Source organism: Hemicordylus capensis, chromosome 5, assembly GCF_027244095.1.
Source record: "Hemicordylus capensis ecotype Gifberg chromosome 5, rHemCap1.1.pri, whole genome shotgun sequence".
In the NCBI taxonomy this organism is placed as follows: domain Eukaryota; kingdom Metazoa; phylum Chordata; class Lepidosauria; order Squamata; family Cordylidae; genus Hemicordylus; species Hemicordylus capensis.
In genome coordinates this window covers 218,707,431-218,719,839 of record NC_069661.1, presented here as the reverse complement: position 1 = coordinate 218,719,839, position 12,409 = coordinate 218,707,431, and the positions used below count along the sequence as shown (strand labels likewise).

Below are 12,409 nucleotides of genomic sequence, written 5' to 3'. Positions count from 1 at the left end.
GCTTTGCTTGGTGGGTTTGATCTTTTTCTTCCAATGGTACCTGCACCATGCTCTGCAGCTCCTGAAGCGATGCTCTCAATCGCTGGTTCTCTGCTAGCAACTCAGATACGGTGTCGGCAAGGCCATGTTCGTCCGCCTCTCGCTGGGGAGCTCCCAAGGCCTGCTTCTTCAGCAGGGAACACTCTTCCTCCAGGCTGCTGACCTTGCATTTCAACTGGTCCACCTGGAACACAGCAGAGGACAAAACCAACAGCTCACCACTAATGCATGAGTGTCGTGTCCGGGAAGCAATGAGAGGGATTTAAGCAGGGCTCAGTTTAGACTAGATCCAAGGCCAAAACTCGTTTTGAAAGCCAGGGCTCAGCCCTGATGCATATGGAAGAACAACAGAGAAGGGAGTGTAACTGAGCATGTGAATGAATTACCCCAATCCATTCCACATTGCTGGGGTTGGGGCTTCCAGGTCAAACAATCAACTTTCTTTTTAGGACACATACAAGTTCTCTTAAGAGCAAAGGACCTTGAAGATGAGGCAGAAACTGGAGCAGATCAGCTATCCTATGCTACTCTTTACATTCAGGATGTCATTACAGTACCATTTTCCCATCCTCTAAGAACATCCATCCATTTCAGTGTCATGGCTTTCTGCAAAAAAACTCTGAGAACTATAGTTCTGTCATAGCAGTGAATCATCACCACCATCATATCCTCTTCTGCTTCTTACACAGTTCATAGGGGCAGCGAGTGCCCAGTCCTCCCGACTCCCAACAGATGTCCATCTGCCTAGACATGCTGATCACAACTTTCTACTGCCAAGACTGGAGGGCTAAAACATCCATGCAGATTAGCAAGAACCCATGAGACAGGACATCCTACCAACAAGCATCTTTTCTTTTTAGTGTGACAGAGGAGTGTGTACTGTGGTTTAAGCACATTCCTCTTGGAGAGTTTAGGGTCTTCCTACTGCATAGGTGTAGCATTGACATCAGACCACTGTATCCTCCCACCCAGTTTCTAGCTAATGTTTTGCAAACCCTCCATGCAAATTCAAGAAACAAGTCTCTTCACACCATGAAAGGAGTGAGTCAGACAGCATCCTCAAATCAGAAAAATTATCTGATTTACCTAATAAGAGTATGGGCTCATAAGCATCTTCTATCTATGATGTGAAGAGATTTGTACAAGGCGGAATTTCCCTGGAGTGTCACAAAGACATTCACCAGAAATTGGGCGAGACCATATCCCACCCATATCCATGCCCATATCCACACCCAAGTGGCCTGATGGCAATACTACACCCTAGACTAGGGCTGTCACACTATCACCTGTGGGTTGGATCAGGCTCTGCTGAGCTCGCCTGACCAGTCTGAGTGAAAGCAGCAGCCCTGGGACAAGCCACTGCCACCACCACTTTTTAGCTCACATGCTAAAGTGGCAGCACCTCTAGTTGTTCGTTGAGTGGCAGTGGAGGAAGGAAGGAAGGAAGGAAGGAAGGAAGGAAGGAAGGAAGGAAGGAAGGAAGGAACTCACGCTTCCCCTCCAGCAAGAGTTAGTCAGAGAGGGGTGGCAAAGTGGGGGGTGGCAGCAGTGGGGTGGGGGGGAAAGGAAGCTGGCTGGCCAACAAACTACCAAAAAATATTTAGATTTTCCCTGAGCATATTCTGGTGTAAAAACAGTGCATTCAGCTAATTTAAGTGGCAGGGCAAGAGAGGAAAGAAAGCAAGAAAAAGGAGGAGGAGGAGGAAGACAAAAGATGGCACAAGGCTATGTGCACACACCCCAGAGGTGCATTGGGATCAAATCTAGCCCGCCACCCAATTGAGTTTGACACCCCTGCCCTAGACAGTAGAAAATTCTAAATAAGCAGTTGTATATACGCGCAAACCTTGTCATACGTGGACTCTATATCCGCAGTTCCACATATTTGCAGGTGTCTGATTGACACCTGATTTCATTATCTGCAGATATGAAGGGGTTAAAACCCACATATCTGCAGTTCCTAGAGGGCCAGAAATGACCATGGAGGTCATTTCTGGCCACCATTTGTCATGAGGAGTCATTTTGTGGTTGTAGCATTTTTCTACAATTTTTTGTGGGGGAAAGCAGGGAATTTGGGCCGGGGGGGTGCATTTCTGGGCAGCTGGACACCCACGGAGCACAGTAGGGGACTTTTTTGTGGATCCTCCCTCCATGTTTTTGCCCTTTTATTTGCCCCTTTTCCAGCTTCAGAGAACCTAACCACCCCCCATCCCACACTTTGGTATCCACGGTTTCAGCATCCACAGATCAGAACCCCTGTGGATATTGAGGTTTGCCCTTATAACATACATACCAAGCTTGGTATGCATTACAGTATTAAACCACAGTATACAATACAATACAATGTCACACTAAAATAAGAACTGGATAGATGCTTTCTGCAGGTAGAAAAAATCCTTCCTTTGGTCCAAGAATATCAGGCGTGGCAAAGACACAGGCTTACATGTCCCCTAGAGTAATGTGGGTATTGCAGATCCACCCTTGCACTCCAGGGCCCTTAACATGTGTGGCAATGGTGCTGTGCAAGAGGAACATAACCAGAACTACTGGTCTTTTGCACAATCTTTCACCGCACACTAATTCCATTGGGAATAATGGAAATAGCATGCAACGTGTGATCACAGAAGAGGTCAGTAGTTCTGATACTCCCCTCTTGCATAGCACTGTCGCCGTGTGTATGAGAGCCCCACAACAGTGCAGGCAGTTCTGCAACACCACGTTACGCCGTGGGACATGTAAGCCAGTCTCAATACACACACACACACACACACACACACACACACTTTCAAAGCAGCAAATGAGCATGAGCGTTCCTTTAATTGTAGCTCATTCCTATTCCAAGATGTCAGAACTATTGTAGCATAGTGGCTGAGATACTTGGGTATGAGGCAATAAGACACTGGTTCATAGTCTAACTCAGTAGATGGCTTTGGGCAAGTTACTAGCTCTCAAGAAAAGAAAAGAGGGAAGGTATTAATGCAGAAGCAATGAGAGGAGACCTCAAAGGTGCTCTGGAAAGATAATGTATGAATATGTTGGAGCGCTGGTTGAACAAAGCAGTCTTCTATACCATCTCAGAATAACTAGCATCTCTCAGCCTCTCCATCTGTAATATGGGAATAATAACACAGGGAACCGCCTTATACTGAGTCAGACCATTGGGCCATCTATTTCAATATTGTCTACACTGACTAGGAGAAGCTCTCCTGCCCTTTACAGGCAGAAGTCTCTCTTAGATCTACCTGGAGATGCCAAGGATTGGACCGGGAACCTTCTGCATGCAAGCAGATGCTCTTCCACTGAGCTACAGCCCTCATCTCCTAGCGGAAATATCTTACAACAGACAGGGCTTGCATCCAAATGCAAACCAAGGTCAACCCTGCTTAGCAAAGTGGACAATTCATGCTCAAGACCAGCTTAATCCCTAATTTTAATAATAAAAATGTATTATTATTTCACTGCTTTTTAAAAAGTGGGTACCCTAGCCATTTCTGAACCTTCCATGACAGAGTAGTATAAATGCCTAAATAACTAGACTAATTTATATCCAGAAGAGTATGCAACATCTGTTCCATAAGGTGTATGTGTGCACATGCACACACGCAGCACTTTCTACAGCTTCTGAGATACATAACCTGAATAAAAAGATGCTCACCCCAAACACTTAAGAGAATAGAGCCTATGCAGTTCACTAAAAAGGATATTAAGGAGTGTTCTGTCCCTGGTCTGTGTATTAATGCCTTCCCAGAGCAACTGCCAGAGTGGCTACAGGGCACAGATCTAACCAACAAAGGCTGGGACTGCCACAATCTATCATTTTTACAGCATCATCAATATGCATGTGGCTTTACAGAGCAAAATAGCAGACAGTGGCTTACTCTACAGTAGCTGGAGTGCACAGCGAAAGGAGGAAGAAGAGATAACAGAAGGAGAGATAGAAAGAGAGGGAAAGGAGCAATACGCAAGGGACACCATATGATCACAAGCAAGTGTGGCTTCACTTAGACTTAGGCTCAAACTAGAGGATACATTAAACATGGACTCATCTCTCCTGCACGTTTGTTTTTTATTTAGTAATAGCCCGACCCAAATCAGATCTGCAATATGTAGGAAGGGGGACTAACCCTTTCCCCCTGTGTGGAATGGGGAAGGTGAGCTGGCCCTTTCCCACTGCATGGGGTTAAAGAGAGCTGCCCCTTACCCACTGTGCCATTTTCCTGCCAGAAAATGCCTTTGTAAAAGTGCTATTTACCCACAGAGTTGCCATTTCTGCAAATAGCAGCCTGAGGGGCAATTTTTGGCAAGAAAATGGCATGGGAGGGAGCTCACCCCCCAACCCCAAACCCACCCACCCCACAAAGTTCTCATCCAGACTGGTGGCCCCTGCAGCAGCTATTTATAAAGAAAACCAAACACAGGAGAGACAAACATGTGCTTTAACATATCATCTTGCTCGGCCCCCTAGATTAGTTGTCACTTTGAGGATCCAAAATGGAGGATAATTGCTTATAGAAGAGCACAGTAGAAGGCATGTGTCTTTGAGGAAGGACCTGATGGCTGAGGGAAAGCTGGCTGGGGATCTTTGGGACATCAGGGAATGCTATACCTGGGGCCAGGAGCTCTATACTAGTGTTCCAAACCTGGATACACTGTACTCAGGTGGAGGGGAAGGGGACCACACACCACTTAGCTCTTCCCCCTGCAGCAACACACTCCTTAGCCCTGCCATTGCTCTCCCCAGATTCAGTGGCTGACATATTTTTCTCAATAGCACGACCCTAAAGAGTTACTCTACACAGGAGTTACTCTACACAGGAGTTACTCTTCTCAGAAGCCACTGAGTAAGTGAGTAATTTTGGCTCACTTGCTAGAGATATCTGGAGCCCATTTGTAGTTCAAGCATCTTGCTCTTTGGCTATTCCCAATTGCTGTTTATTTCAGAGTCTATCCCCACTGGTATGTTTCCCACCTATATCGGGCAGCCGCGATATAGGAAGATGCTGAAGGGCATCATCTCATACTGTGTGAGAGATGGCAATGGTAAACCTCTCCTGTATTCTGCCAAAGACAACCACAGGGCCCTGTGGTCACCAGGAGTCAATCTTGACTCGACGGTAAACTTTACCTTTAGTTAGAATGGGATACTGGAGATGATCTCAATCAAGACCATCAAGGAACACCTTCATGCAGGAACAGCTTGGATGACTCTTGCAGCCTCAAGGCCTTAAAAATTAACCTCATTAATCATGCTCATAAAACTCGCCCACGCCCAAACCGCAGCATTTAAAACATATCAGAGCAGAGCATCTAAAACATAGCAGAGACACTGCTACCTCCGGCACTGACACCTTGCTCATTCATTTCCAAGGATCCAGATGACGTCATCCCAAACAACTGAATTCCTGGGCTTTCCCCATTGTCATCCTGTTTCCCTGTCCCCAAAGGCTGATGAACCTCAGAGTTTTCTCATTTCCATTAAAACTGTAGCACAGTCCTTTGGGGCTGACAGTAGCACTCTCACATCACCAGAGGCCAGGGGGTGGTTGGAGATATTGATGGTGATCTTGCATAATCTCCTACCTGTTCCCTGTTGCCATCATTTTAAAAAATATAAGGCAGCACTGTAACTGACCGAGTCTTCCTCCAGCTCAGCAGGACGTTTTCCAGACAGCAATTTACTTTTGCTTTTACTTTAGGATAGGGGCAAGTTCAAAGGGAGGGATTGACAGCTAATTCAGTGCAGTGCCCTTCATACAAGGCAGTGTATGGATTCTGTACACCACCTAGAGATCTGCATATCAGGTGGTATAAAAATACGATAAATAAATAAATACAGCCAGTGGCATTCTTCAGCTTTTTTTCTTGAAGGTTGGCGCTGAACGTGCAGTATATGCATCCTTTTAAAGTTGCACTTTGGGGGAGTGTCAAAAATGGTTGTGTGAGATCCTCCACCATTTTGGAGAAACCCCACCCCTCTGCACCACCCCCTGCCCTGTAAAGAGTGCTTCCTTTCCCTTCCCCACCTCCTCCTCCTACACCAACTGCTCCTGCCTCTTTGCTCACTCGTGTCAAGAGAAAACCACCAAGAGAGGATCACCCACTCACCATCCCCCATTGCCTTCACCTTCCTTGACCACTGCCACTGCCACCTCTGCCTCCGCCTCCTGCCTACACTCGTTGGCAAGAGCCAACTGAGAATGGTGGCAAAGGGCACTCAAGTGCGTGAGAAAACACCCAGTCCACCTGCTCGCCAGATGGCACGAGATGGGCAGCAGAGGGAGGAGGTGGTCGCGGTGGCTGGGAAGCGGGTGGATCAGTTGTTTTCTCTCAGAACAAGCAAGAGAAGATGCAGGAGGAGGTGGGGGAGTCTTGGAGACGCCACTGCCAGTCTGAGTAGACAGTACTGAGCTAGATGGCCCTAATTTGCTTCGGCATGTGCTTATTTACGCTCAGAGGCGCTTTTTATACTCTCATCCTAACTCATCTCAATTTACACCACTTCTTCCCGCAGTGAAGTGCCCCATCTGGGAAACCTCCAAAAAAGTTCTGGACACACAATATTTATTTATTTATACGTGAGTGAGTGAGTGAGTGAATGAATGAATGAATAGCTAGCCTTGGTAAATTTGGTAAGGCATTCCTCTGTTGCTACCTCTGTAGTAAGCCCTGAAAACGTAATGGCAGAGGGTGGGGTGTGCCAGTGGGAATGGAGAGGGCTGCCTTCCCCTTGGCATGGGAATTAGATCAGGCACAGTCACTACCAAACAGGGCCGGTGCTAGCATAGCGTTAATTAAAGCACCAGAGAACCTTTTGGTCATCACTTGAAAGCACTTAGACCCCCAACCACACACACTACCAAACAGGCTACCCTGTATTCATGCACACGTGCTACTAATGCACACCCTCAGTCACACTCAGCCCTACAGTCAGGGCTGTAGCACGGGTGTCCACGGAAGTTTTTCTAGGGATGGGGGCAAAGGCTGCTTGCTGCAAGGATTTTGTCCCGGGGCAGGGGTGCAGCGGCGGTGGCAAAGACTTGGGCCATGCACCCTGCACTGCGCTCCAGCAACTTCTTACTTGCTCACTTCTCACTTCCTGCCCTGGAGGTCCAAATGCTGCCACTGCTTCCCGGGCCTGAGGCATAGTGAGTCCTCCATCCCTCCTGCAGGGAGACAGTCAGGTGTGCAAGACCAGTCCCCAGTGAGCCCTGCTGCCTGCCGAGCGCACCATGCCACTGCCTCCCCACCCAGGGCTCCCCTGCCCCACAACCCCAGCCCCCACCCCGGACACCCATGGGCTGTCCCAAGCTGCTCCAAAATTTCAGGTCTGAGCTTTTCTGGGAAAGAGTACCACTCACTCCAAACTGCACACATAGAATTTCTTATCTCCCAGCTAATAGAGGGCAACAGGCATAGAACACTAGCAGAAAATCCTATACTAGTACTGATTAACAGTTACTGGTTCCCTCTTTTTGCATGATAAAAGGCTTTGCATGGGACTCCCAGTAGAAAGGTTTGCACTTTTTTTTTAATTTAATCTGTTACTGTCTTGGAGGGCCCCTCATGCATGAGCTGCATTGGTGGGGTAAGGACAGAGGAAGTAGATTTGAGTAAGATCAAGACTAGGAATAACCAATACAGGCAGGAAGGCATGACAATGAATTCAGCAAAGAAACAAGAGCAGGACAAGGTAAAGAGAAACCAAGGAACTAAAAACAGGCAGTTTCAAGAATGCAGTCTCAGGACAGCCAAGGATCCCCAGGCAAGAGCTGCTGATCAGCCTTCTATAGCGCCTCCGTTACATCTCCTTTTATAGAAGCTGTCAAGTGTGTGGAACCAATGATACCAAAGCAACTACAACAGTGCAGATAGTTCTTAATTCACTACAGTGACTTCTGATGTGAGGAAATGAGCTCAGTTTGACTTTGACATACATATGCCTTTGCACCACCCTAATTATAGAAGTCAAGGGTGGTCCTTCCATGAGGCAAGGTGGGGCAGTCACCTGAGGCGGCAGATTATTGGGACGCCAGAAAGGTGACAAGATGCCCCCCACTGTTGTCATTGGAGCAGCTCTTTGGGGCCAATCTGACCCTTGCAAGCTTTGCAAGGACCACAGGGAGAGAAGAGGAGGATGCTGGTAAGCTTCCTTTCTCCCTGTCCTCCATGCACTTTCAAATCCTACAAAGGTCGACTTGGAAAGGGGGCTGGCCTCCCTAGGGGCATGAGGCAAGGCAGCATTTTGCACCTCGGCTTAGGCGCAGCATTACTGTGGGTTGCCCCTGATAGCAGTACACATCTGTACACATGTGCACGTACACAGAGAGAGAGAGAGCCACCTAACCATACCCCAAGTTGCAGGTCCCGACTCCGCAGGGCAGCAGCATTTTTCTCCTCACACAGCTGTGCATAGCGCATGGCCAACATATAGTTTTCATCCTTCAACCTCAGCAGCTCCATGCTGTTGGAATCCCACTCCTCCTGGAACCTCTGGCAACGCTCCTGCAGCTTCTGCAGCTTCTGGAGCTGCTGCTTTAGCTCAGCGCACTCCTCCTCCAAGGCCTGGTTGTTTGCGTGGAGCTGGTGCTCTTTTGCTAGGTGGCCTTTCCGCTGGATCCGGGCCTTCTTCACCTCCATCATCAGGAACTGGGTCAGGCCTTCAGGGCCTTCCTCATCTGGAAGAGGACAGACATAGTCAGCTCCTTGGGCAGCAGGACCAGACAGGACAGTGAAACTCATCAGCCAGTAGTAGCCTATTCACACTTGAGGATCATAAAAAGCAGCCTATTCATAAGAACATAAGAAGTAGCCTATTCACACTTTAGAAACATAAGAAGCAGCCACATACTGCATCAGACCATTGGTCCATCTAGCTCAGTATTGTCTACACAGACTGGCAGTAGGGATGTGCATGGAACCGGCTGGCCTGGTTCGGTTCGAGTCCATACTGTACTCGAACCGGACCAGGCCAGTTCGGTCCGGCACCCCTTTGAACCGCCCCCCCCTGTTCAATCCGGGGGGGGTGTTCGCTTTTTTAAAAAAAAAAAACTTTTTTTAACCTTTAGTCCCTTCAGGGGGCTTCCTCTAGGCCGGGGCGGGGGGTCAGCGAAGGTTCCCTTCCCCCTCACTGGCCTCAGTCATCACTGCTGCAGCCTGTTCGGGCCTCCATACGGTGGCACAGCGGCCATTTTGCCCACCACCACACATGCACAAATGGCCTCTGCGAGGCCTGGCATGGCTGCAGACTAGCACTTGGTAGGGTTGCAATGAAGGCCTTGGAAAGGATTTTTTTTTTATTTTTTAATATTTTTATTTATAAGAAAATAAAAAGAAATAACATGGTACTTTATCATCTCTTGGACTTCCAATGGTTACATATGACATATTACATATGACAATCCAAAGTTCCGCTTCCACCCTTTGCCAACCTTCCCCCTCGTGTCAGATATTACAAAGAGATATAAATAAGGCACTTGTCAACTCTCAGTATTAAAAAAAGCCAAATCCTGGGTGTGGATGTTGACCCTGTGCTAAACTGTAATTTATAAAAGGTTCCCCAGGTTAACGCAAATATTTCATCTGAGGCATTCCGCAAATAAGCAGTGACCTTAGTCATCGAGGCATATTCCCATAGCTTCAGTAGCCATTCATCCACAGTCGGGATTGCCTGTGTCCACCAATTGGCAGCATAGAGAATCCTGGTGGCAGTAATCATATATAAAGACAACTCTGTGTATTTAATAGGTTTACAGGGTTTAGTCATATTTAACAAGAAAAGCTCGGGTGAATAGGGAAAGTTTATATTTAAATTTTGTTGCATCTTAAAGTGAATTTCCCCCCAAAATTGTTGTGCTTTGCCACAAGTCCACCACATATGATAGAACATCCCTGCATGATTCTTGCATTTTCAACAGTCTCCCGAGTAATTACTGTCCATCTTACTAATGGTTGAGGGAGTAATGTACCAACGGAAATACATTTTGTACCAATTTTCTCTAAGGGTGCTATTTGCTGTAAATGTAATATTCACATTCCATTGATATTCCCATTGTTGAATATCAATTGTCCTATTTAAATTTTGCTTCCACTTAGTCTTTGTATTTCTTTCTGCACTATAGAACTAATTTGTAAATACTAAAACCATGAAGGTTCCTCGGACCATTCCAAAGTAAGAGTTTGAATAGATTTAGGTTTTGTTTTTACAATAGTTAAACTTTGCACACTATATGCCTTCTCTCTCCAAACAATTAAACTTATTAGATTTTTCTTCTTTTTGGAAAAAAATATTTAAAACAGATGCCAAAGGTGATAAATCCGGGCTAATCCTTTTGTTCTACTTATCCCAGACGCTTAACAGACTGTTTCTGATTGTATTGGATTTTATGTCCTGATCATTTCTTTTTATGTTAGTCCATAAAAACTTGTGTAATCCATCTGAAAGATCTGATCCCTCCATGTCCATAATTAGACCATATGGTTCTCTGATCCAATCCGAAATCCATGTCAAACAGCTGGCATGGTAGTATAGTTTCAAGCTAGGGACAGCCAGTCCTCCCCATTCTTTTGCATCTTGCATAATCCTAAACTTGATTCTTGGCTTCTTATAAACCCAAATAAAAGAATGTATATGCCTTTCCCACGTATTCAGCGTCTTATCTTCAATCTTAACTGGAATTATTTGAAATAAAAAATTCATTCTTGGTAAAATATTAATTTTAACTGAAGCTATCTTTCCCAGCCAAGAAAGATTTAGTTTTTTCCACCCATTTAAATCTGCTAGGATGAGATTCTACACTGGTAGGTAATTGTTCTTGAAAAGGTCTTTATTGTTCCCTGTTAAATTAATCTCCAGGTATTTAATAGACTTTGCTGTCATCTGAAATCCAGTCTTGTCTTTCAAATACAATCGTTCCGTAGCTGACAGGTTCCATGTAATGATCTGTGTTTTGTTTTTGTTAATCTTATATCCTGAGATCCTACTGTACTGATTTATATGCTCCAATATTGCATCCAAGGAGTCCTTTGGTCGAGTAATTGTGAGAACCACATCATCAGCATACAATTTGTCGTTATGCTCTTGGTTTGCCATTTTAATTCTGTGTATTCTTTGCTCCTGCCGAATCTTCTTTGCCAGCGGTTCAAGAACCAAAATGAACAGCAGTGGAGAAGGAGGGCACCCTTACCTGGTGCCCTTGTTGACTGCACACCTTTTGGATAGAATCCCATTCACTATTATCTTTGCTGATTGTTCCTGATAGATACTTTGAATCCAAGAGAGGAAATTTGATCCACAATTCATTCCTTCCAAAACCTTAAACAGAAAGGACCAATCCAAATTGTCAAAAGCTTTCTCCGTATCCAGGGAAATCATCGCTGCTTTACTCTTCCTCTTTGAAATATCATCTATTGCATTTAGGACAAATCTCAGGTTATCTTTCATATATCTTTTTGGTATAAATCCTGTTTGATCCAGCTGTGTTATATCAGTCAGGAAGCCCTTCAACTTTCCTGCCAAAATCACCATGAAGAGTTTATAATTGACATTCAGCAAAGAAATTGGTCTGTATGATTCAGGTCAAGTTGTATCCTTCCCTTCCTTATCTATAACAGAAATTAATGCTTCTTGCCAGGTGGAGAGCAGAGCATGGCAGTGTAGTATTTCTTTCATTACTTGAGTCAATGGGCAAATTAGTATTTCTTTAAAATTCTTGTAATAAACACAAGAAAATCCGTCTGGGCCATGGATATTATTTTTAAACACCGTATTGCCTCTCTTGTTTCCTCCTCGGAAATCAGTTTATTAAGCATTTCTTTCTGTTTCTCCGTGAACTCTGATATGAACTCTGATATCTGTAGATTTTCCAAGTACTGTGAAACCTCCTCCAGATCCAACGTTTCCTTTCTGTATAATTTAGCGTAATAATCTGTAAACTGATCAATCATTCTATCCATATTTGAAACAAATTCTTCCCCATTCTATATAGAAGTAATGACTCTCTTCTCACGTTCTTTTCTAAGCTGGTATGCCAGTAGTTTATCAGGTTTATTACCCTTCTCGAAATCTTTCTATTTTGCATAAATTATGTTCTTATATGTCTCTTTTGCTTCTATGAGAGCCATTTGTTTACGGAGCTCGTTTATACCCTGCCATACATACTTCAAAGAGTTCATCTTGTTTGTCATTTCTAGTAAGGACTCTTTCTACTTTTGCAGACCTTTCTTCCTCCTCAAGGCCTCCAAGATGAGCAATCCTCTCATGAAAGCTTGACTGGAATCCCATATGGAGAATAATGAGACTTCTGATGTCATATTTCTCAGAAAGAAACTCTTTAATTCATCTTGGCACTTCAACTTAACTTCTTCTTGCAGT

At 45.2% G+C, this 12,409-nt stretch overlaps 1 protein-coding gene across 1 annotated transcript in view; it reads right to left on the bottom strand.

The window, feature by feature from the left end:
• Positions 1-12,409, bottom strand: part of CARD10 (caspase recruitment domain family member 10) — an 81,435-nt gene that overhangs the window by 51,209 nt on the left and 17,817 nt on the right. Inside the window, exons 5-6 of the mRNA XM_053251631.1 lie at positions 8,389-8,714; positions 41-223 (exon numbers count right to left, since the gene is read on the bottom strand). Coding sequence (XP_053107606.1) covers positions 41-223; positions 8,389-8,714 — 509 coding nt within the window. The remainder of the gene's footprint in view (positions 1-40; positions 224-8,388; positions 8,715-12,409) is intronic.